At 55.7% G+C, this 24,776-nt stretch overlaps 1 protein-coding gene across 1 annotated transcript; it reads right to left on the minus strand.

Annotated features, from left to right (window-relative positions):
• Positions 1-280: 280 nt before the first annotated feature.
• Positions 281-24,746, minus strand: ZBTB49 (zinc finger and BTB domain containing 49). Its single transcript, XM_028507251.2, has 8 exons — positions 24,646-24,746; positions 17,174-17,342; positions 14,120-15,240; positions 10,303-10,349; positions 3,836-3,909; positions 3,666-3,748; positions 3,417-3,578; positions 281-1,035 (listed from the first exon to the last, which is right to left on the minus strand). The coding sequence occupies exons 2-8, from the start codon at positions 17,323-17,325 to the stop codon at positions 356-358; spliced, it is 2,319 nt and encodes a 772-aa protein (XP_028363052.1). The 5' UTR covers positions 17,326-17,342; positions 24,646-24,746; the 3' UTR covers positions 281-355.
• Between the last annotated feature and the right edge of the window lie 30 nt (positions 24,747-24,776).

The raw sequence follows: 24,776 nt of genomic DNA on the forward strand, positions 1-24,776 counted from the left end.
TAAAAACGCAGGAATATGTGTTACTATGTATTTTTTCCGCTGCAGCATGGCCACACCGCACAGCAGTTGGCGCTGCCCACACTCCGTCGGCTGACCACGGTCAGAGGGCGGCTTCTCCAGCCTCTGGCCCCCGTGGCGCCCGCTCCCGAGCCACAGCCCGCTCCCCCGTGAGCCTGCGGCCTCTCCTCCCACGCCCTGAGCTCACAGGCATCCACCGCAGCCACACCAGGAGGGAAATGGTGCCGCCGTGCCTGGGCTGACCGGAGGGAGAGGGCGCCGCGGGGAAGGCTCTCTCCTGGAGGCGGGCTGCTGGACTCAGCAAGAGCCCCTGACGCTGAGACGCGCCGGGCCGGCGTCACTGGTCCAGCTCGTTTTCGTTCTGCAGCGTCTTCATCGCCAGCCCCCACAGCGTCATGCTGGAGAAGAACTGGCCTTCCGAGTTCCTGCAGGCCGTGGCCGCTGCCCGGCCGCCCGGGGGGTCGCCGCAGTGGTTGTCCAAAACAGCCAGAGAGGAGCGGACTGCGGCCACGCCGTCGGCTGGCGGCGGCCCAGCGCTGGCGGAAGTGTCTGTGGCCGCGTAAGCAAAGGCCTGGTGCTGCACGGGTGGTCCCGGCGCCTTAGCGAGTTTGCCAGGGTCCAGACCGAGCTTCTCCCGGCCGCTGGCTCCGTGAGGCTGGGTCGAGGGCCGGAACTTACAGCAGGAGCCGGCAGGGTGGCCGTCTAGCTCCGCCACCGAGTCTTCCACCGGGGCGCCAGGAAGCTTGGCAGACGCGGGTACCACAGGCACAGACGCGTCTTGGGAAAACGAGTCGGACAGCGGGGCCCTGTCGAGGTCGGAGGTCTCGAAGGCGTGCGCGAGCTCCTGCAGCGCGTCCGGGCCCTCGTCGTCGTCGGGCCGGCAGTGCATCCGCCGGTGCCGCCGCAGCACGGCTGAGCGGGTGAAGCACTTGTCACAGATCTCACACGTGTACGGCTTCTCCCCGGTGTGAGTGCGGACGTGCCTGCGGAGGTCCCCGGAGCCCCCGAAACACTTCCCTGGACAGAGGAAGAGGGGCCTTTTCAGGAGCGGTGTCGGGAGGACCCCCGCCCCTCCCAGAACGCGGAGGAGCTTGCGTTGATGGGGCGGAGTCGGGCCCGCCACCACCCACTCACTCTGGAAGCGCCCCCCCCCCCCCCCCCTGCAGCCTCGTGGCTTGGGCGTCTCCGTGGGACTCCGCCTCCTTGCACAGGAGCACCTGGCCAGGTGAGCCGGCTGCCCGCCCTGCCGGCCCTGGGGCCGGGAAAGCTGGCCAGTTTCATTTACATCTTTGCAAATCCAGCACAGCCACTCTCCCACGTAGAAACAGCTTTTCTGAAGGCACTTGTGTGTTCAGCTGTGAACATAACTTTACACATATTTCTCCTGGCTCTGTTTCCTCTCTCTGTGGGTATGGCGGAGGCAGGAGACATCTCCACGATTGGAGAGGTAAGGGGAGCGGAGGGGAAAACCCGTCAGTGACTTTACGGAAGTCACGATGTGTTTATGAAGCAGTGAGAACGGCCCAGTTTCTGCACATACACGTAGTTCACGCCCCCTCACTGTGCATCAGTCATTTGAGCCCTCCGCTCTCCAGCCCTGGTCAGCACGGTGGGCTAGCCAAACAGCACAGCCCGTGGGGCCTGCAGTCCCCGGGAGCATGGAACGGGAGTGTTTCCACCAGGACAAGGGACACGGTGGCCGGAGGGCTGACCTGGAGCCCCTCTACATCCAGTGTTAAGTGGACTGGAAGAGTGTCCACTGAGACCCCAACAGAGGGTCTCAGAGGAAACTGCTGCGACACTGTGGGCTGGAGGAAAACAGCGGGAAGGGCATGAGATGCCAGGGAGGGGGCGGGGAGAGGGGAGGAGAGAAAGGCTATAAACATGCAAAGCCCAGAACGTGAGGCCATCTTAAAAATGGAACCTGTCCTTTGAACTTAAGGAAGTGAAAACACACCCACACATAAAGCTGTACACGAGTGTTCGCTGTAGATCTGCTAAGTGAAGGAAGTCAGCTACAAAACACCACGCGGGGTGTGACTCCCTTCCCAGGAAACGTCTGGAGTAGGCGACCCCCAGAGACGGAGCGAGGCTGATGGTCAGCCTGGGCAGGGGTGCGAATGGGGGGGATGCCAGTGAGTGCGGCATTTCTCTGGGGCCACGGGTGCTCTGTGACCTGCGGGGAAGGCTGCACAGCTCTGCACCGGGCACACGCCCTCTGAATGGCTCACTCTACACGGGCGCGTGTTATGGCACGGGGCTTCTACTTCAATGAAGCTGTGCCTGGCCATCTGGACCTGCCACGCAGGAACACCCTTGCACTCCCTCCCGCCCCAGCTGACAGCGAGGTGGGGAAGGGGTGGAGGCGGACGGTGGGTGGGGAGAGAAGGTCCTGCTTTGCCCTCTCCTGCAGGGCCCTCGGCCTGCAGCAGGTCCCCGCTGGGGAGCGAAGGGACAATGTAATCTGGAGTCAGGTGGATGGTGGTAACGACGATGTGGGACTGACACTGTGCAGCAGCCACTAGATACTGCATTTGTGACAGACAGTGACACAGTTCTGCTTCTTGAGAGTGACCGGAACAGTCACGGAGCTGCCTGCATCTGGACCCGGGAGACCTGCACGCACTGAGTGGGGACAGAAACAAAGTCGTTCTGCGGTCGCACCGGGCCCCGCCCTGCTCAGGTCCCCATGATGACCGGAACCAGCCACACTGAACAGTCCCCCATTCCAGGCTTCCCACAGCTGGCCTCGGAGCATTCCCCGCATTTGTTCCCTTTGTACACGGTCAGGTACTCCTTGTCACAGATGTGTCACAGGTGTGCAAACACACACGTCCCCAGATCGTCAGAGGCCGGAACATGCTGCGATCACGGGTTTCGTGGTCTGCACAATCAAGGACCTGGACACGGAGGGCTGTCGGCTTTCCCTCTCCGCCCTGGATGACTCCACTGACCTGTCACATGCCCATGGGAATGACCTTCGCCCCGTAACACTCGATCCCAAGAGGCCCTCCCTGTCGACCCCGGCGTGAGCTCTGATGCTGCAGAGGCCAGACCAGCTGGCTGGCTGCCCCCCCGCCCTACTCCCCGGGCGCTGCGCTCGGGCACCGGCTGCTGCACACCACACCCCCCCATACTCGCCACCGTCCACACCCCCGGCCCCGGCCCAGGAGCACAGCCCTGGGGCCCTGTCTCAGTCATCTGGAACCTGGAGCATCTCAGCGGAGTTCCGGACACCCGGGACACTCAGGGAATGTCTGGGACATGTGAACACAGGAAGGGGAGAGGAGACCACGTGAGACGCCAAAGAAACAGCAGGGCCACCAGTGTACCCGAGAGGGAGGGACGCCGACCCGCGACGCCGGCACAGCCCAGCGCCGAGGCCGGCAGACACCCACCGCAGGCCGCGCAGCTGTAGGGCCGCTCCCCGGTGTGCCGGACGCGGTGCTTCACCAGCTTCCTCTGCATGTTGAAGGACTTCCCGCACTCGTCGCAGGTGAACACCTTCTCGGCCGTGTGCGTCTTCTTGTGCTCCTTCAGGTTGCTGAAGTTGCTGAACCCTGGGGGGGCCGGCACAGGGGTCAGCGGGGGCCGCGGCGCTCCGGCCGGGCCCCCTCGCACACGGGGAGGACAACGTGCAGCCATACCTCGGCCGCAGATGTCGCACAGGTGCGGCTTCTCCCCGGAGTGAATGACGATGTGGCGCTGCACGTCCCCGGAGGCCGCGAACCTGTAACGCAACGTGGAGACGCGGTCAGAGCCCTTCCTCGCCGCCACCGCCGCGTGTCCTCCTGATGCGGGCCGGGCCCACACTGACCTCTTGCCGCAGACTTCGCAGATGTACGGCTTCTCCCCAGAATGCCGACGCAAGTGAGTCTGCAGGTTACCTGCCTGCAAAACAGGAGAACAAAAGCACACCAATAATGAAAGGGTTTTTAAAAAAGTTACACGCATTCAAACGGAGAACTGACAGATCCGCCAGGTTCCCGTCCAACTGCCAAAGCAAGACTCGATGCGCATGCCTCGGAAGGAGCCTCAGCGAGACGAAGGGCCGCCCGGTCCCAGTGTGGGGGGGTCCCCGCCTGGCGTCTGCTGGCCCCGGCTGGCTCTCGACTGTGCTCCCGGGCCAGGGCTGCCTGTGAGCCCCCGCCAGCCCCACCGCAGGCCTGCCCTGTGCGGCTTCTCTCTTACAGGGGGCAGCACACAGTACCGGCTGGTGGGCGTCACTGAGCTTGTACTGTAAACAGACCTTGATGTATCATTTGAAATATTTCTGAAGTTGGACGATCTATATGCAAGGATCACTTGGGGGAAAGGTAGCACTTGCACGTGGTTATTTCATGTTAATTGTTTAGTCCTAAAAACATGCTTTTGTTCATAAAGGCAAGACACTTCTGAACAGCATTTCCTCCGCAGTACCAAGCTGTCCTGCCTGACCGGCTTGAGGTTTTGCCCTGTGTGCAAAAATGCAAATCGGGAGTCACGAGAGTCCTCAGCTGCAGGGACTCCATGTCCCTGACTCTGGCAGTCGCAGGACTTTAGGAAGATCAACTCATTTAAATGGAGGTCACAGAATGGACTTCCAAGTACTGATCGATAGGAAATCAATGTTAAATTGCCTAAAGCAGTGAACTTGAGACTTGCAAGTGCCTCCGAGAATGAAACCGCTCCTGTCTAATGCTTCGCATTAGGGTTTGGAGACAACGTCTTCCCTGCTGTAATTTAAGTTAATAGTCTCAATCTGTCATACCCGTTTGATTTTTATAGTGTTCCATTAAAAAACCACACACTGAATTGAGCAAATGTACCCAAGTGTAGTAAAGCACAGGCATTACGCACAAAATAAGCCAAAAGCAGGGAGACTGAACAGCAGTGCCCAACCAACACACCTGGCTATATAAATTTGCAAACTGTGTTTTCAATAAAATGCAAAGATAGTTCATGGCTCTGGGTCTGAATGAAGATGGGTCTGAAGTCCATGTGTGGGCGGAAACGTATGGGAATGAAAAGTGTGGCCTGGGTTTCCTGTCACGACGTGGAAGATCCTGTGTGTCCATCGGACTCTGGGAAACTCTGCATTCGATGTCACCTTTCAGAATACAGTGCACAGTATCCGGCACAAATAACACCCCCTTTCATTACCAAATCTTTTATCACAAACCACACGCATGTAATTCCGTAAGGTAACAATGTCACACACTCAAGCACACCCTATGACATTACAGGTGAAATGTTCAAATTAAAACTATAAATTATTACACCTGTGTCATTACCCTACCAACCACACTCCAGCAGGCCTTACTTCTGCCAGCTCCTGTATATGGTTTAGACAAAAAAAAACCCTCAGGCTTATTTTAGGTAGCCAAAAAGAAAGAACTTGGCAAAATATTGGGAAGTGTTTTGATAGAACAGCTGTGAACCACATAGTTAACAGAGCAACAAGTGTCAGTAGCAATATGCATGTGGTTTGTGGCCTTCACACGCCCCGCCCCCCCAGCATCCCCAGTCACCGGTACTGAAACCTCTGTTCCCTGGGCCGAAAGCGGACATTTGGACACAGCGGCCGTGGCTCCGGTCACACGGCTGGGCCGGGAGCTAGCGCTGGTCTGTGCGGGTCTGAGGGCCGCCCCACCTGAGGGGAGACACGGAGCGCGCGTGCGTTTCTGTGCGTGAACTAGCTTGTGCTCGACTGTCAGTGCAATGACGAGGCACGCTGCCCCCGGGACAACGGGGTACGGCACGCTGGGATCACGACAACGCACCGCTGGCGGCTTTCCATCAGCCACTCCCGACTTTCAGGAGAGCTCACCGGTCACACAGCAGCTCAGATGCCACCACCTGCTCAACCGGTCAGTCGGACCCCTTGTTCCAAGTCCTGCTGTAGAGACTGTGCCTCACGAGGGGGATTCGGCCTCCGAGTCAGCCCTGAGCGGCGCTGCCCGTCTCCCTTCAGAGTGAAGCACAGCCGTGACGTGTCTTCCGCGCAGTGTAATCGGACGGGCTTCTGCTCAACGCTACAGCGAGCAGTAGTAAAAACTTTATAGTGTTTCCGTAACTATTTAATAGTGGTCATAAGTAATGGAAATAGTGATCTTTCCCCACATAGAGGAGCACATATCAGTTTCATATATGATATAAAAGTAGGTTAAATAATGGAAAAATTCTGGCAAAAAAGTCCAATCATGCATTCAGATCATTTATACCAAATTACATGGCAAACAGGGCCCAGACTGTTTAACCTTTACTAACCTTTACTTGTGTTTTGGTTTTGGTAAACTTGGCTTTGCTCTAGTTATGTGCTAAGTTCACAGATCAGGCCCTAGGGGTTGCTCATATCGTTGGATCCATGAAGAGCTCTAGCAAGCGGCAGGAACAACAGTGGCCGTCAAGGACTAAGACGCCACTTTGAACCACGGCTGACCTGACTGACCACCGCCACGTCCGCACACAGCAGCACGGCTCGCGCGGCACAGACGGGCAGATCTGGCAGGGGAGTCAGCCCCGCCGACAGCGGGCCGCAGACCCTAGCCGAGGTGGGTGTGCCGACGGCCCGGCCCGGCCGCTGCGGAGCAGACTGGCTGCACCGCAGAGTGTCGGCGGCAGGAAGGGGCCCTCTTCCTAAGCACATGCACTGTCACACAAGGGTGCGGGTGTCAGAGTTTTGAACAGACACACTGCACTGTAGAAAAGGACTCGGATTCGCTGAGTGATTTTTAGAATGCTCGGAGCCCCTTCTAGCGTGCCCTGGAACAGCAGTGCCCGAACAGGGGCGGACCAAGCGCGTCACTCTCTACCGGAGCGCCCTGCTGACGGCAGCTGACTGTCCGTACGGACCAGCCAGTCAGGAAGTCACAGAACTTTAGAGATAACAGGGGTCCCAGATCTCACAAGTCACCTAGTTCGGTTTTAGGACTTCAGGGTTTCACAAAGTGATAAAAAGGGAAAAACCTGGCGATTAACACTCGAGTCACCTACACAAAAATGATCGTCACACTGATAAAGGGCATTTGACACCAGAAGTGTGGGAACTGCCCTAGAAGAGCTGAAAATTGTGTAACGTGGGAAAAGTTCATCAAACTACGGTCCTCTTATTTTTGCATGTTCACCATGGATGGAATGAAACTTTGTCGCCTCTGGCGTGTGGCCACATCAGTGCCCGGGGACCACTGATCTAGGCAGCCTCCCAGAGGGGGCTGTGGCCCTGAACAGGGACCCTGCAGCCACACGCTCCTGGACGGCTCAGTGGGCGGGGGCCGCTGAGCCTCCCGACACCTGCCTTGCCACCCAGCTGCTTCCCGGAGAGGCACGCGCTCTGCTCCTCCCCCGCAGACAGCTGAACGCACCCAGTGCGCTCCAGACCGTCACTCACACCACCGCAGCCTCCTTCTGGGGCGGCGCCCGACGTCCAGCTTCCGCTCCGCACAGGAGACCCCTCGCTCCCAGGGGAGACTGGTTCTCACTCTCCAGTGGGCCTCCCACTTCCTCCCTGAGACCCGGGCAGGCAGAGTCCAGGATTCAGTCATACGTACGTACGTACTGCTGAGGCCTGATCTAGGATTATAGCAGTTTCCTAAAGCCAATGTCTAATACTGCTTGCTGATTAATCATTAACATTGTGGTTGACTTTTTTTCAAACTAACCCTGCTAAATACTAAATGGAGCAAACAGCAAAAAGGATCAATTCTCACTGATAAACCTATTTTCTAACGTTCGAATCTTCCAGAAGGGAAACCATTTACAAAGTCACTTCTCCCAAGCAAATGCTCTGGCCCTGCTCGGGACCCTCCCAGTCTGCCGCAAGCCCAGACCCGTATCCCAGGTCGTTATGAGAAGCAGTGCTGGCTCGAGGGGCAGGGCGGCCGGTGGGCATCCCTCACTGAGCCTCTCTACGTAAACGACGCAGCCGCTCTCCTGGCCTGCAAGGCCAGACTTCCAAGCTTATCCAATGCCTCCTTGTCTTCGAGGCCGCCCTAAGCAGTCCCTCGACCTGCTTCGTGTCCCCACCACCACAAACAACACGCCGTTCGCGCACAGAGGACCGCCCTCTCTTCCACATGCTGTTCCCTGCCCAGCCCCGTCACGGGGCTTCTGAAGTCTCACTGTGCTGCACGGTGTACACGTCTGCCCCTTCCTCTGGGCTCCGTGAAGCCTCCCTCATCTCTGCCCCCCGCCCAGAGCTCCCTGGGCACGGGAGGCTTGCAACGGACACATATGGAATGAAGTCTTTGTCCACAAAAATCTCATCATTTCACTATGAAATAAAACAACCTGCATCTGAAAACTGGAACTACACATAACTCTATATCCATAAAAATCTGATAAAAATACAGACACCAGCAGAGAAAATGATTTCTGTCATGCCCACCAGACAGACTGCCAGGGGAGGACTCAAGAGGGAAGGGCAGGATGAGGTCTACGGCGTGGGCCTCGGCCCTACTGCGCACCGAAACCCGCCCCCCGCCGCCCGGGCAGACAGAGCCGGAGTGGCTGAGGGCCGCCGGGCACGACGCCAGGGGAGAAGGCTGGGGCAGGACGAGAGGTGCCTGGACGTCTGCGTGCACCTCACAGGGTCAGCGACAGGAGCTGCGGAAGGGGTCCAAGCAGGAAGGGGACAGAACTGAAACGATCCGAGCTTGAATGAACAGAGGGCTTGCCAGTCCATTTTCTCACTTACCCCTAAACCACTCCCCTGACATAGCATTACCCTCACTTTAAGGATGACTAAAGTGAGGCCGACGCAGCTGTGGCTGCTAATAGTCGCCGGTCACTCTCCCGGGTCTCGGCTGCCCCACCGCACGGAAGCGGCGAGAGTGACCGGCGTGCGGGGCTGCGAGCGCAGACGGACTGACGAGGAGAGAGGAGGTGCTGGCGACGGGGCAGGGCATGGCGTTTCCTGGGCGCCAAGCGTGGGCCGGGCTCTAAGCACTTGATCTTATCAACCCATTCGCTCCTCACACTCGGGCCAGTGGGGTCAGCCCTTGTTCCACAGATGAGGAAACGGAAATGCCAAGAGGCGGGTAGCCTGGCCGAGGTCACAGAGCAAGCCACTGGCAGGGTTCGGATCCAGGCTGTCGGGCGCTGGAGCCCAGCTCTGAACCCCAGGAGAGGCTGATAGGGAGGAGCCCCAACCAGAACGGCAGCCAGAGGAACCATCACTCCGTCCAAGCACCGGACTTCCTGCACACCTAGCGGGTGCCCGGCACGTCCCTGGACGGTAAATGAGACACGGCCTCGCTGTGACCAATGACCTGAAGGGAGAGGATGAGACTTGCTGAACCACCGCACGCAGGGCACAGGCGACTGAAAGCTGTTAGGATCGCGGGTCTGGCTCCGTGGGGGAGGCGGCAAAGATGGCGCTGCTCTGGCTGTTGCCGTGGCTCAGCGGGGCCCACCTCCCGACTCTCACCAGACCAGCGGTGTCTGGTCCCGATCAAGGCCCAGCCCGACATCCTTTCCCCAGGAGAACAGCCTGCACGTGCTGCTGCCACAGGATGTACCCGCCGTGTGTCAGAGCAGCCGTGTGTCAGAGCAGCCATGTCAGAGCAGCCGTGTGTCAGAGCAGCTGTGCAGGGGCTGTGCCCTGGCAGGACTGTGCCCCCGGGCCCCACGAGCAGCCGCTGTCTCATTCACCTCTGGAACTGACCATGGGGCCCGGTATGGGGGGAGCGCAGTTTCCTTCCGTCTCAGGAGGAAAAAGCTGTTCCCACAGGCCTGCATCCAGAATTTTCTCTAGAACAGTCCATCTCTAGGTTCCTTTGGGTCTCGCACCCAGATCAGCACAATGCCCACTGGAGGGCACGGTGAGTGTCGACTGCAAGGCGAGAATGAATGCAGCTGTCTTAACGGAGGTCAGCGAAAGACAGCAAAAGCAGGGAATGAAAATTGGTCTGTTTCTAACGCCCTAATATTTATATCACCCCAGCAAGAACTAGAGGACACCCGTCTGCACGTGGCCCGGCACAGTCTGCAGCCTCAGGCAGAGTGCTACATGGTCTGCTTCACTCACGAGACAACACGCTGGGACTGGACCCGCTGCGGGGTGGACGGGGTGAGTGCGGGAGTTCTCACACTCACAGAAAACGGTATTACCCCCCCCCCCCCCCCCCGTGAGCCAGAAATTTGTTTTCTTGAAAATCATCTTCTCCCGCTAGAGTCTGAAGTCTTTTGAATCACAGACACCCTCAGAGGCTTCTCTCACAACCCCCAAGCATGTCTTATTCGTACTAAAAACCAACCCTGGGTTTCAGGGTCCCAATTATTAACAATAAATAAAAGTATTCCCACCTGAGAGAAATGTTTCCCACAAATGTTACATTCAAAAGGTTTCTCACCTAAAACAAAACAGAAAGTAACTTGTAAGATCAGTCACACTATTTGCACAGCATAGTTTCCTGTTTACAGTGTTTAGATCACCCGTGAACGGCCATTGGCAGCAGAGACTGCGCAGGGGAGACCCTGCACCGTGGAGAGCAGAGCAGGAACGCAGGAGTCCCCACGCCCCCTTCCCCGTCCCTCTTGTCCTTGGGCGGGAAGCAGAGGTGACGACTCACCTCTAAAACATCAAACTGTTCTCCAAATACAAACCTGTATCTGACTTACGTTGAAGTCAGACTGACTTATTTGCAGTCAGACCCTGCCTAGGTTTTGGAGTCTTTCCCTTCAGTTGTGAGTCAAATGTGAGTTTTCTCACCGAATGGCACGACCCCATTCCCGGGTCCTCTGGCCCGACCCCTCACTTCACCTTGAATTCCCCCCAGAGCCAGGGCCTCGTTCACACCGCACTCGGTGCAGATCCACGACAGCCCCAGACAGGGAGGGACCTCCTGACGGTGGGTCACGGAACAGCCCCTCACCCTGCCTTTTAGCCTTGGCTGAACACACTAACAGTCCGGGAGCAAGGTAACACCGTGCGAGCCACCTCTGGCTTTAGGAACTCTGAATGATTACATTCTCGTATGGATCAGACTGTAGAGAATGGGACTCTACTACAAAGAAATCACAACAGTTACGAATCGTCTCTAGAAAACGATCGGTTTAATAATATGCCTCGAGGTACCACCTTTAATCTGGATAACGCTAATAAACAAAATTGGAAGACCAAGAGCCTTCCATTTCCCCCTTCCCCTCAAACAAGTGGTTTCATTAAGATTCTCTTTAAAAAATAACCACCTGTGACTTCCTACTGCACTGCTGGGGCGTGCAGGTCTCTGGGCTCCCGCTGGGATACTTCTACTGGGTTGGCCGAAAAGTCCCTCACGCTTTTCCATAAAATAAAAGACACATTTTTCATTTTCACCAGTAACTCTATGGATCTGGATATTTTGAGTATGCTGGCTCTCTCCCACTGTTGGCCTCTGGTGGCGAAAGGCCAGTGCTGCTGCTAAACATCTTCCAATGCATAGACAGCCCCACGGCAAAGGGTTATTTGGCCACATGTCAATAGTTCCAAGAAACTTTGCAAACCACTTTTGACGTGTTTGATCCGTCACTGCACCTTCTCCGCACACTGCACAGATCTTTTTTGCGCCTCACTGGCTTTTTGACCTTTCTTAAAATAATGAAGTATAATATGCTGAAAATTTTGTGTTTTCTTCTATCTTCAATGTTAAAATGGCTACACAAAAATTCACCAGTGTTGATATTTTTTTAAATGTACGTCGATATGACAACTGTCACAATACAATTTAATAAAATTGTTTCAAATAAAGTTGAAGACAACTAAGCGCTACTAGAGCCAATTTATGGAAAAACACAAACATTTGGTCAAATTTTATGTTTTCCCCTGAAACTATTTAATGGCTTCCTCAAGGATGGGTGGGCAGAAAGCTTTTGACTCTAAATAATTATAGTTACATTAATCCTGTATTTGGGGGCCACATTTATGCCTGAAATTACTGGATAATAGATAATGTTAAGTTAAAGCGCCCCTTATGAGATCTGGGAATATGAGGAAAGAGACCACCGACCATAAGACCCCTGAGTGACCAGGAGTAACGCCCCACTCCAGTGGCCATCCCACTGTTCGCTCTCAGCAGCCCTCCACACTGAGGCCCTGAGAGCTGCGGTCTGTGTGGCCGTACCTGTGAGCATGGTCCACGTGAGAAATGAAAACCGGGCGGCTCCTAACACACGACTAGACACCGCCTTGGCCACCAGAGTGATGACAGCCATTGGCCAACTCCACTGACCACTTGCGGGAGGAGGAGGAGGAAGAGGCAAGCGACACCCTGCACCGCGATGGAGACAGCTCTGGCCTCACAGAGCCCTGGAAGCGTGTCCCCGATCCTCGGTCGAGGACTGCTGCCCTCTCAACAGAGGACTGAGGCTCAGGTGAACGCCTTCGCCGTGATGCACGACTATTGTCACCCAAAGATCTTCTCACACGATCAATAATTTTTATTTCCTTCAAAACTAAATGGGTCTCTCAAACCACAATTATAGTGATCATTAAGCTCTAAGAAATTTAAAGCTAATAGAATGACCCAAATTAAGTTTTTTTCAGGGCAGAACTGAGTCCGTGATACTGCCTTCACACGGAGCACACTTCTGAACTACTAGTGACGATACTGGTGGTGCTCTACACGCAAACACACCACAAAGGGCTTTCGCAAACACTGACCAAGCCTCTCACCGTGCGCGGAGGCAGTAAACACCCAGGCCCACCAGGCACCAGAGCGACAACAGTGTCACACCAGTAACTGCAGTTACGCAAGCACCGTAAAAGCAGTTCTTCTGGAAGCACCTTGGGAAGCCTATTACTTCTCTTGCCTATGAGGTAACTGGCGTTCATTTGTAATGTGCATTAGAGTCCTCATGTTTGAATGTAGGGAAAAAAGTTACACATATTGTATAATGGAATGTATATATGCTGTATAACACTTAAAAAAAATCTTTGTGCAAGGGAAACATCGATCGATTGCCTCTGGAAAGTCCCCACCTGGGGACCTGGCCTGTAGCCCAGGCATGTGCCCAACTGGGAATCCAATTGGCAACCTTTCCATCTACAGGCCAGTACTCGGCCCACTGAGCCACACCAGCCAGGGCCACTTTTTAGAAAGCTTTTAGAAAAAACATACTTTTTGGAAAGGCGAGGGAGGAGGTATGACTCAAGGTAATAAAACTTTGAAAAGTCAATGTTCAAAAAAGAAGAACTTCCATTTGAAAATATCAAATGGTTAAAACTGATCCTTATTAAAAAGTTTACTACCTTCCCAGCCAGGGTACATTCCTGGGTTGCAGGCCATAACCCCCAGCAACCGCACATTGATGTTTCTCTCTATCTCTCTGCCTCTATCTCTATCTCCCTCCCTTCCCTCTCTAAAAATAAATAAATAAAATCTTAAAAAAAATAAAGTTTACTACCTCCTACCTCCCAAATCACAATTTAAAAAATCTGATATTCAAATTACTCTACAGAGAACTTTTAGAATTACTCAAACTAAATTATTTTAGTCTGAATTAACCTATGTTATGCTTTTAAAGAATAAACTTAAAATAAAGGAATAAACAATCTAATTCTAAAGAGACAACTAAACTATAGCTTATCTGTTTCAGCACTTGAAAATTTCAATACATAAAAATAATATATTATACGTCTTTAGAGATGGAAAGTTTATCATATAAAAACATAATGAAGCCCTGACTGGTGTGGCCGTTGGTTGGTTGGCCGTTGTTCTGCAAACTGAAAGGTCGCTGGTTCACTCCCGGTCAGGGCGCATGTCTGGGCCGCGGGTCTGGTCCCCAGCAGGGGCGTGTGCGAGAGGCAACCATGAGAGGCAGCGGATCAATGTTTCTCTCACAGTGATGTTTCTCTTCCTCTCTAACCCTAACAACTCTCCCTTACCCTGTCTTTCTTGTTCCCTTCCTCTTCCTCTAAATAAATAAAACCTTAAAAAACACAATGTAATAAAAATAAAAAATGTGACATCTTTTAAAACTGGCTCTATAAAAGCATCTCTAGAACTTTAAGAGTCACCACCAAAAATGTCAATGACGTCATCAAGCGATAGCAAAACTTCTTACAAAAAAGAGGGGCAGGCCATGGTGTGTGGTCGTCTGCATCCTGTCCTTCCCTTTGCCTGCGGGTACTGAATCAGTGTACCTGTATGAGACCGTTTGTGAAGCTCCAAATTGCTCGGGTGTTTAAAAGGTTTCCCACACAAGTCGCATGCGTATTGTCTCTGGGACTGCAGCATCTGGGACTGGTCTTCCAGCGCCACAAGCTCTCGAGGCCTCTCTTCAGTTTCATTCATGCAACTGAAATTCTCGGAGCTGACCAGTTCTTCGCTGCCTCTGTCTTCAGCACTCCGACTGCTGGCCTTCTCGCCAGTGCTTTCGCTAGCAGGGTCCATCCTCTTTGCTACACCCTCATCCGACTCGGGTGCAGAGGTTTGCTCTGCAGATTTCTGTGACTTCAGGAAATTGAGCTTCCTAAGGTGAATGGCCTTTTTGAGCCTCATCTGCTTGGTGGGCTGCTGGAACGTGTCCTCTGGCGCAGGGCCCGGGGCAGGTTCACTCAGGGGCTGGGCCAGGAAGTGGGCGGGTAAGTGCTCTGAGGACGGCATGGCACATGGCAGGGCACAGTCGGAATGGCTCGCTGCAGGAGGCTGGATTTCCTCGGCTGTCGGGTCCGGGGACGGGCTGACGGTGAAAGGCTGCTCGACTGTCCTCTCGTGGCTGGGACAAGTGGCTTGTCTGTAGTACTGCTTGCTGTACAAGTTCCTGAGTTTGTGGTAGTAACTCGGCTGTTTGAACGGCAGCTCTGTGCAGCTGCCGTCTAAAGCTTCGGGGGCTTGTTTGGCTGCTGCACCTGCAGGGCGGTGAAGGAGAACGGGCGGCGGAGCCCGAGAGTGCGGCCCGTCCAAGGCCTCGCCGTGCGGGGGGCCGTCTGCCGCGCACCCCTGCAGTGAGTGAGGGGAGTAGTGCTCGCCCACGACGCAGCTGGCGTCAGCAGCCAGAGTGCTCTGCGGGGAGAACGCACCGTCACAAGGCGTGCCAGGGGGCTGCTCCCCGGCGGCTGACTTCAAAAACGTGTGGCACAGATTGAGGACGTTCTGGACCTGCAGACACTGCGCTATGTCCAGCATCACCTGCACGTTGTCCTGGGTGAGATCCAGGTGAGACGTGTACATGAAGTCCAGGATCTGCCCGATGCCGCTCACATTTTTAATGTCCAGGTGGAAGACATCGTTCTTCTGGCCCGAGGAGTTCTGGAAGAGGCTCCTGGGAACAGAAGAGACATCTGTTTACAGGACAGCAGTTCACACTGCTGGTACTTTTTCTTATAAATAAATAACACTCATGTCAGTATTCAAAATCACTATCCTTTTATAAATGCCAGGATTTTAAAATTAAGTATGCGTTAACCTTTTTTAAAAATTGGCAAGGCATCCAATAAAGCAATTCAGATCAATGAAATTAGTGTGTTGAATGCCCAAAGTTCCAAGTAGATCTCAAAGTAAAATTCTGCAACATACTCGCGGCTCTTTTTTCAGCCGTAATTACCATAATGGGTATTAATTACCCATAGAGTGCAGAAAACTAAAGGACACGCATTTTTAACTGTTTCACGTTTAGTCTGACAAATCACGTATTTTGGGCCATAAAACACATATAATATTTCCATATCTAAGTGCCTTAAAAATCTAAAACTAAAAAATGGCTGTACTAAACCAACCCTTGATACACACTTTTTTATCTTAAATTTTAATTGTGGCAAAACATGCCTAATCTTAAACCCTGAAGTGCGTGGGCAACCATCACCCCTATCCACGCCTACAACCTCTTCGTCACCCAGAGTCCCTGTCCCCACGAGGCGCTAACTCCTACTCTCCCTCCCCTCCGCCCCGGCAGCCACCGGTCCACTCTCCGTCTCCGTGGAGGCGGCTGCTCCAGGACCCTGACCCGTGCCCATGCTGCCCTCGTCGCTCCTCGGGCCGTCAGAGGCTGTCTGTGAGCCGGCCCGAAGGCCTTAAACCAGCAGTGAGGAGAGCCCGAGGAGGCCCCGAGGGGAGAGGCACCCTGCCATGAAGGCCACACGCTCTCCTCTGGGCACCAGGCAGACCTGCCGTGAAGGAGCCTGTGCCGTGTAAACGCCACACTGGGTCAGGTAGACTGTCCTCAATGCTGCTGAAGACGTTTTACAGGCGCAGTCACCTGCTTCCCCAGACAGCCTCCGATTCTGCTTTTTCTTAAGGAAAGTACGAGTTAGAAGCGGGGCTGGGAAGACACCACACCGTCAATGTATCACAACACTCAAACCCAAGGGCCCTGGGCGGACGGGGAGAAAGGCGGAGCCTGGCTCTCGCCCAAGGACGGAACGTGCCGCCCGCCTCGGTGCGCTGTGTCCTTACGGCACACGCTGCGGCTGAGCTCTGGCCTGGTGACTCGGGTGACTGAGCAGGGACTGAAGCCTGTTCCGTGGGCTGTCACCAGAGCGGTGCGCATTCCAGGGGAAAAGGTACTGGACACGAGCTCCAGTGCTCACAGAGAGCTGAATCCAGCTCCTCAGGACATGTGCGGAGGGCACTTAACTGGAAGTTAAAAATGAAACACTGTTGCCTGACGTTCCCATTCACAAGCAGATCTTTCATGTGGGCAAATATGATTACGGGGGTCAGCCAACGGGGTGGGAAACTGTTCTTAGTCAAATGAGAAACAAAAAGTAAAATGTTTTCATTTAAAAAAAAAACAGTACATAGGCTGTTTCCCCTCTCTGATTTCTCATCACAGAAAAGTTTTTACCAGAAATTTTATTCCTCAATCTTTTCATCCTGAAGGGATACAAAGTATATATAAAAGACTGACACGAATTAGAATGATTAACATCGAAGTACTAAAACGCGTTCAATCACCCCAAGTAGATGTATTTTTGTTCAGAGGCCCTGTCGCTCTGAGGGCGCTGTAAACACGAGAGCGAACCACCCACAGTGCTGGGCGCGGAACTCACGATACGTGGATGACGTGTTACAGGGCTGTGACCTGAAGCCTGCGTACTTTCATCAGTCCACGTCACCCCATAAACTCAGTGAAGGAAACCCCACAAGGCACCACAAAAGAAGAGGAGAGTGAGGTCCAAGGAGCAAGTAAAGCTGGGTGAAAGCGCCCCCGCCCGAGAAGCGCCCCTTCCGCGCAGTGAGGACAGCGCCCGCCGCACCTGAAGCACTGGCTGAAGGCCGCCAGGACGTTCTTGTGTGCTTTGAAGCAGACGCCCCTCACCACCAGCGTGCAGTCGCAGAGCAGGCCCTGGATGCGCTGCTCGTGCAGCTGCTGCAGCAGGTGGCAGCCGTGAGCGGCCACGGGGTCCATGCTCCCGCGCAGGACACCTGCAACGAAGAGTGCAGACGAAACTGTGGGTCTCGTGGCAACGTGGGCACTAAAGGGCGCCTAACCCCCGGACTGATCTGAGGCTCACTGCCACAGTTCCCTGCCACAGCAGTTTACAAACAAACAGGCGAGCAAACAGAAGCAGTTTCTGAAGCATCTCGATCAGTGCTGTTCAACAGAACCACCTGCAATGACAACAGTGTCCCATACCCGCACTGTCAGCCACACGTGGCCACTGAGCACTTGGAATGTGGCTTGTGCAATCAAGGAACTGAACTTTTAACTTAATTTAATTTATGCTTAAACAGTCCTATATATAAACACTTATGGGTTGGAAGAAAGCCAACTGGAAAAGATCAACTCAGCATGTGCTGAGCACTGGTACGAGGGCACGGAGCTGGAAGTTGGGGGAAGCCTGGAGCTTGGGGGGAGGGAGGGGCGAGGGAGAGAAGAGGGTCATGTAGGGCCTTGTGGGCCCTTCCAAGAACCCTGAATGAGATGGGAAGTCATTATGTGGATACAGAGAGTTCATCACCCACCATCTATTACCTGGCTGACCGCCGGGTGCCAGGTCCTGGGGTGACAACAACGCACAGAGCACATCAGGTCCCCGCCCCCGAGAAGCTTCAGTTGTAGGGCTGGGAGCACGCCCACAAGCACACGACACCCAGCCAAACACAATGGTCTGAGCTGGACACCTGCACACACGGGCGATTGACAACATGGGCTCCGCTGGCCAGGAGCTCCGTGCAGTAAGAGACGGTGCACGGCAGGGGAACACGGCACACCTCCTTGTACCGTGCTTCACCAGGCTGCGCTCCACGGGCGCTGCATGTTCTATGAACCGGAGGCAGGCAAGGCCCTCCTCCACCAGCAACAAGACTGCTGCTCACTTTACTGCGGTGGCCTGGACTCAAACCCACAGTGTCCCCGAGGTGTGCCTGCAGTGGGGAGAAACGGAGTCAGACAGGGGTCAGACTGTGGAGGTTAATATGGCAGTTTGCTGCACCAAAAACCTAAGAAGTCACTATCCGCTTTGTTTTCATTTTCAGTGCAAAGCCATTACTGAAAAATGTCACTAAACCAAGAGGCCCAAATCTAAGCTTTTTAACAGGGCCCCTTCTTCTTCTTCTGTTGTTGTTGTTATTATTATTATTGTTGCTGCTGCCTTACGCCCCATGACTCCGAGATGTGCCAGCTCCACCAAAACAAACAGGTGGTGTTCTCGGCCTGGGCTGGAGCCCTGGCCCACTCTCCCTTGCCATGTGACTCTGGGCAAACGACTTCCCCATGCCCTACTCTCCTCATCCCCTCTCACAGGCTCCTGAGATGAACGCGAGAACCCAGGAGAACACCGAGAACAGCAACGGGCAGATGTAAGCACTCAGCAAATGCCGCTGGTAAGGAACGCCTGGGCAGCCTGTTAAAAATGCAGGCTCCTGGACACCGTCCCAGGGCTTTGTTCCGCTGACCTAGCAGGCGGCCCAGGCATCTGCACTACAAGCACCTGGGGATTCTGAAGCAGGTAGACTGGGGACCCTGGCCTCGCTCTCTCCCCCAAAAGCCTCTGGTTCTGGTAATTCCTGTCCTGGAAGAACTTTACTTCCTTTGGACTCTCCCGCCTTCCCCATCAGGGCCAGCCGAGCTGTCACTGACCCTGGGAAGCCTTTTCTGCCATTCATAACACGCTCCCTCTTCCCCACTGTGCCTCCCCCAGTCCGACTCCGGGGCACCCCGCTAGGATCTCACAGCCCCCCATACACACTGCCATAGGGGTGCTTGTTGTTGTGTTCTGCTGCCTCTCTCTCTGACTCTGCTGTGAGCTCTGCGGGCACCACCTCACTCCTCTTGCCCGGCACACAGAACACGCTCAGCCAGGAAACCCATGCTGGCTAACCGCTGCTGATAACGAGTGGTGGGCAGTGGTTTCATCCACGTCTTCTGACCCCTCCGCATTCCCCGGAAGAGTTCTCCTACATCCTCTGCACTCTCTCCATTCTCACCACACCTGTCTCCCTCGCTCACAGAAATGACCGGGACTTCACAAGGGGGCTGAGCTGACGGATAGATAACCCGACACAACCGGAGTGCCTTCCGTTTCCTTTGTTTCACATTTCCCACTGCCCTCCCCCAGCCCCTCCAGCTTCACGGGATGAGGCGTGCCCCCTCCTTTCCACAGCAAACTCCCTGCTCCCTACTGCCTCCCCAGGGTTTTGCTCGTCCCCTCCTCCCCCTTCTCACTGCTTCCCTCTGCCCTGCACTGGTTCACTGGATTTTACAAACACACCAGGATCACCCCACGCTGAAACAGAACAAGACAGCACAACACAACACACCGACTAGGTACAACTATTCACCTCAGCCTCTCATACAGTTTCTTTTTAGCAGAGTCGGGGAGAGAGGATGAGAGAGGCAAGGAAACATGGATGTGAGAGAGAAACGTCGACTGGTTGCCTTTAGTGGATGCCCCGACCGGGGACCAAACCCGCAACCCAGGCATGTGCTCTGACCGGGGAACTGAAGCAATGATGCTTCGGTTTGTGGTACGGCACCCAACCGAGTGAGCCACACGGGCCAGGGCACCCCTCATCACTTTCGAAAGAGCAGTCTACACATCCCGCTCCACTCAGGACTCCCTGCTGACCTTGCAGCCTTGCCGCCATCCCCACTGTGCTGAGGCAGGCTTGCCCACACTGTTCTGTCCCCCGCTGCATCCGCCACAGCCTTCCCGCAGCAGGTGCAAGTGCGGTCCGCCCACCCCCTCCGAAGTCCTCCATCCCCAGCACACATCTGCTCCTGTCACTGCAGCCCTGACCCGCTCTGCTTCTTCCTCTGCGAGACCCCCAAAGGTCAACGTCCCTTAACACTCCGCGCCTGCTCTTCCCCTTCATAAGCACATCTGTTCTGGGCCTTCATCTGTTCTAGGCAGACAAGCCCTAAACTTGAAACTTTAGTTCCGAACACCAGTCCTGAGTGTCCAGCTGTCTGCTAAGCATCTCTACCTGTATGCCCCTCAACTGAGAATCTCTGAAACGTATCCCCCCATCGCCTCACCCTCAGCCCCACACCTTTTCTGACCCCCCATTTCTCTATGGGAGCTCAGTTTCTGGGGTGTGGGGTTTGGTGATGGCACGACCTCCTGGCTCGGGTTGGGGTGGGATTCAGCAGCGGTGTCCCCAGCACCAGGAGTTCACAGTCACCGGAAAGGAGAGCAGGGGAAGGGAAGCATTCCGACAGGCGGCGGGGCGCTGTCCCCAGTGCTGAATCCTCCGAGCCCCAAACAGCCTGAGGACGGAGTAAGTTACCTGCGCCACCTTACTGGCTACCCGAACAGAAGAGGTCTTTTGGTTTGTCGTTACCAGCTATCGTTTACTGACTGCCCACCACAGGCTGGGCACTGTGCTCAGCATGGTGTCTACATTACAGTGCTGTAAGACCCTCCATATTACCACTTCACAAGGAAATTAAGAACGAGGGAGTTTACAGTCTGGTGTGGCTCAGCGGACTGAGGGCCGGCCTGCGAGCCGGAGGGTCACCAGTCTGATGCCTGGGTCGCAGGCCAGGTCCCCAGTGGAGGTGTGCGTGAGGCAGCCAGCCGAAGTGTCTTTCACACAGCAATGTTTCTCTCTCTCTTTCTCCTACCTTCTCCCTTTCTCTGAAAATAAGTAAAATCTTTTTTAAAAAGCCAGGATTTAAATAAATCCTGCTTCCTAAACCCTGCAGTCTATGCTTTAAGCTATGCTATCTCCCATGAGAAAAAAAATGTTGGAAAACACAAACAAAACCTTCCTCCACAGACTTAAGTGGCAAAATGCAGCAAATATTCTCTACCTGCATTAGACATTTTCAGCTATATAAGAGTGATAAAGGGAAAGATTCTTTGGAATGACCCTTAGAGTCATGATGACATGCAAAGTTACGAATCATTCCAAAATTTACTTTGACAATAAAGAGTATGACTAATCTGTATTTTCTAGTGTAATTCTCTAATTGCTTCATGACATTAATCCTGTAAGTCCCTTATGAAAAAGCCTCTAGAAAAACATTGGCTACTTATGTTTCTTATGTGTCCTATGCATAACAAGTGTAAATAATAATGCACATAACTAATACAAGTAACAATAACAAATACGTACCAAATGTTTCCCAAACGCTATCAGACACTGTTCTAAACCTTTTACACGTTAACTCACTTAATTACGGAACGACGGTAAGACAGGTGCAGCTATGAATCTCATTTCCTAGATGAGGACAACGAGACAAGGATGAGAGGCGCCTGGCAGACCACAGACGGCCACAACTTCTCTGATGCTCCCCCCAGAGGGAAGAGGGCCGGTCTCCCCCCCTCGAATCTGGGTGGCCTCTGCCACACTCAGCAGAACAGGTGAGAGCAAGGGCCCATCCCCGGGCCGGGGCGGCGGTGCAGCTGTAAGACGCCCGTGAGGAGAACACACGAAGGGGGAGAAGGGTTCTGCGAGCCCAGCCGACCAGCCATCCTTCTCAGGCACCAGATAGGGCAGCAAAGCCACCGTAAACTCCCCAGACCAGCCCCGCCACAAGCGACACCAGTCTCAGCTGACACCACAGGGAGCTGAAGAACTGCCCAGCACAGCCCTGCCTGAATTCCGGGCCCATACCAATGTGAGGTAAAATAAACCAGTTCAAGTCACTAAGTTTAGGGTAATTTGCTGCACAGCGATAGATAACCTGACCAGGTACAGAGAGGATGGTCACAGGGTTAATAAGTAACAGGTGATCAATATGGGGCAAAGCTGTAATTTAAACCCAGGAAATCTGACCTGAAAGCCCACAGCTTAACTCCTACTCCGGGGTGTGTGTGACAGATCAAAGGCCTTCCCTGGATCACACCGGCTGCCTCTGCACTCTGCTGCTAGCCTGAGTGTGCAGGTGGCCCACACACAAGCACACACTTGAGGACCAGCGCACACAACACCGGGCGCTGTGCTGTGACACAGGAGCACGGCGCTCCCTCCCGCCTTCGCGGCGAAGTCCCTCTGTGACAAGGAGCAGGCTCTCCTTGGTGAGAACATGGACATCTGTCTTACTGCTCAGTGCATCTCTCCTACCGAGACGAGGCCCTGGACACAGCAGGTGCTCGATACACAGTTTCTGGATTGCTGTGCAGGCTTCAGTTCTTTCATCTGCAAAAATGAAGGGGTCCCCCACTGGGTTAATCTCTCAAGTTTCTTCCTGTTCTAAATGCTAAAACTCTATACTGAGAACGTGATGGGGGGAGACGAACTGAACCGCACAGTCAGTCAACCGATGTAAGGAAAGGGAAAGGTGAGAAGAGAGAACGAGAAGAACACAAGAGGAAGCTCGGGCAGATGGAGACGAAGGTGGCTGCTACAGGGACAGGAGCCGGGACGGAGTTTCACCCCACAGAGATGGCTCCCGGAGACAAGGCCCTTCTGTTTGGTAGGACGGCCGACCCACCAGCCAGAAGAATGGTCTTGTGGAGGGTTGCCCGGTGGGGCCATTAACTGAGAACTCCCCCAGGGTCCACTGCCCTGCGCCCCCCCGCCCCCCCCCATTGCCTCACAGCGCCCTGCCTTCCTCTTTGGCCGCCATGCTTTTCAAGTGGCGCATTCCCGCCCTTCACTCCAACTCCAACGACAAAGGTCCTGGCTCTAAGCAAACCAGCCTGGAGTCCTGTCCTAGCTCCACACGACTCCACAATGCTGCATGGGCCAGTTCAGTTAAGCCAGTGTTGCGGGCCTACTATGTGCAGGACAGCGGCGTGAGGATGGAAAGCTGATAAACCGAACGGGGTGCACTCCGGGACCTCCACAGGCCACGTCTCAGTGTTCACTGAACTTCGCAAAGTGTCCACTCTGCACCGGGCACCGAGGGCACAACGGGGAACCACTGGGACACGGTCCTCCACGCCTCGGGGCAGAGTCTGTCTAGCGGGAGACGAAAGTGTAGACACCGCAGGGAGGAAGCACGAAGCTAACTTGGGGCAGGAGGGCTGGGGAGGCTTCCTTGAGGGAGAGGCGTCCCGAGAAACCTGGAGACCCTCTGGCTGTGCCAGAGGGGGGGGGACGGGAGCTCACCCCAGCCACCAAGGGAGGCGCAGGAGACGCTGCAGCAGCGAGCGCAGACAAGGAGGCGCCCACCCGCGCGCCCTGCCTCCAAACCTCCTGGCCGCCCTGCCCCTTCTCCAGGGGACTGTCCCCCTCCTGGTCCATCCCAGCGAACTCCTGCCCTGGGCTGACACGCGTCCCCCCCAAATTCCTGTGCTGACTCCCCAGGACCTCACAACGTGGCTATGCCTCTAAAGGGGTGATTAAGTTAAAACCCAATCCAGTGACGCCAAAACCCGAACCCAGTCTGACTGCTGCCCTTCTGAGAAGAGGACCTCGGACGCTGAGACCGCGGGGACGCTCGTGCAGAGGAAGGGCCCCGCGAGGACGCAGCGGGAAGGCGGCGCCCACGGGCCAGGAGGGGCCGCCCGGGGGGAGACAACCACACGGCCGACCCCTCGGTCTCGGACTTCTCCCTTGCAGAACTGGGAGCAAATGAGCGGCCGCGGTGCAGGCCGGCCAGTGCGCGGCGTTTCGCCAGGGCAGCCGGAGCAGGGGCGCGCGCACCCCCTGCTCAGGCCCAGCACGGCTCCCCGCAGAGCGAAGCCCACACACGCCCCCTCGGGGGCCGGCTCTCACCCCGCTGCGCTCACCCCACCCCCCCGACCCCGCGCAAACGCCGGTCACTCACCCACGTCCCGAACGCCGGGTGCCCGCCGCGGTGGGCCCGACTCGGCGGCAGGCCCCGGGCCGGGCGCCTGACTCCCGCCTGCCCCTGCGAGCACCGGACCAGGCAGGGGCCGCTACCGTCCTCCCCCGCAGGAGGGGCGGGCCCCGGGGCTCACCGGGTCCTGGACCGAGCGGGGCTCCGCGCTCAGCGACAGGGAGACCGGGAGGCCCGGCAGACGGGAGCCGAGAGCCGGAAGCGCAGGGCGGCGGGGCCCGAGCCGGAGGCCGGGTGGGGTTTCCAGGCCGAGGGGGCTAGGCGAGGGCGAAGGCCCCGCTGCAGGGGCCGGATCGGGTGTTCGTGTCCCCAAGCCGGAGCTCGGCGCCGCCTCTGGTTAACGCCGCACGACCCGGCGGCTCTCCGCCACCCTCGGGGTGTCCCGGGAGGCGGGGGCGGGGGCGGCGGCGGCGGCGGCGGGTCCCAGCCCCGTCCGGCCCTCAGGCGCCGGCCCCCACTCGGGGCCGCTCCCGCGGCGCGGGACCCGCACACCCTCGCCAGGCCAGTCTCCGGGCCCGGCGGGCACCTTACCCCCGGACGCCGCTCTCCGACCCGCCGCCGTCTGGTCACCCGCGGCCCTCAGCGGAGCTCGCGGAGCTCGGCCGGCGGCGGAACCGGCCGGACAACGCCCCCTCGGCCGGCCGGGCCCGCCCCCTCGCTTC

Source organism: Phyllostomus discolor, chromosome 1 (genome assembly GCF_004126475.2).
Source record: "Phyllostomus discolor isolate MPI-MPIP mPhyDis1 chromosome 1, mPhyDis1.pri.v3, whole genome shotgun sequence".
Classification (NCBI taxonomy): Eukaryota; Metazoa; Chordata; class Mammalia; order Chiroptera; family Phyllostomidae; genus Phyllostomus; species Phyllostomus discolor.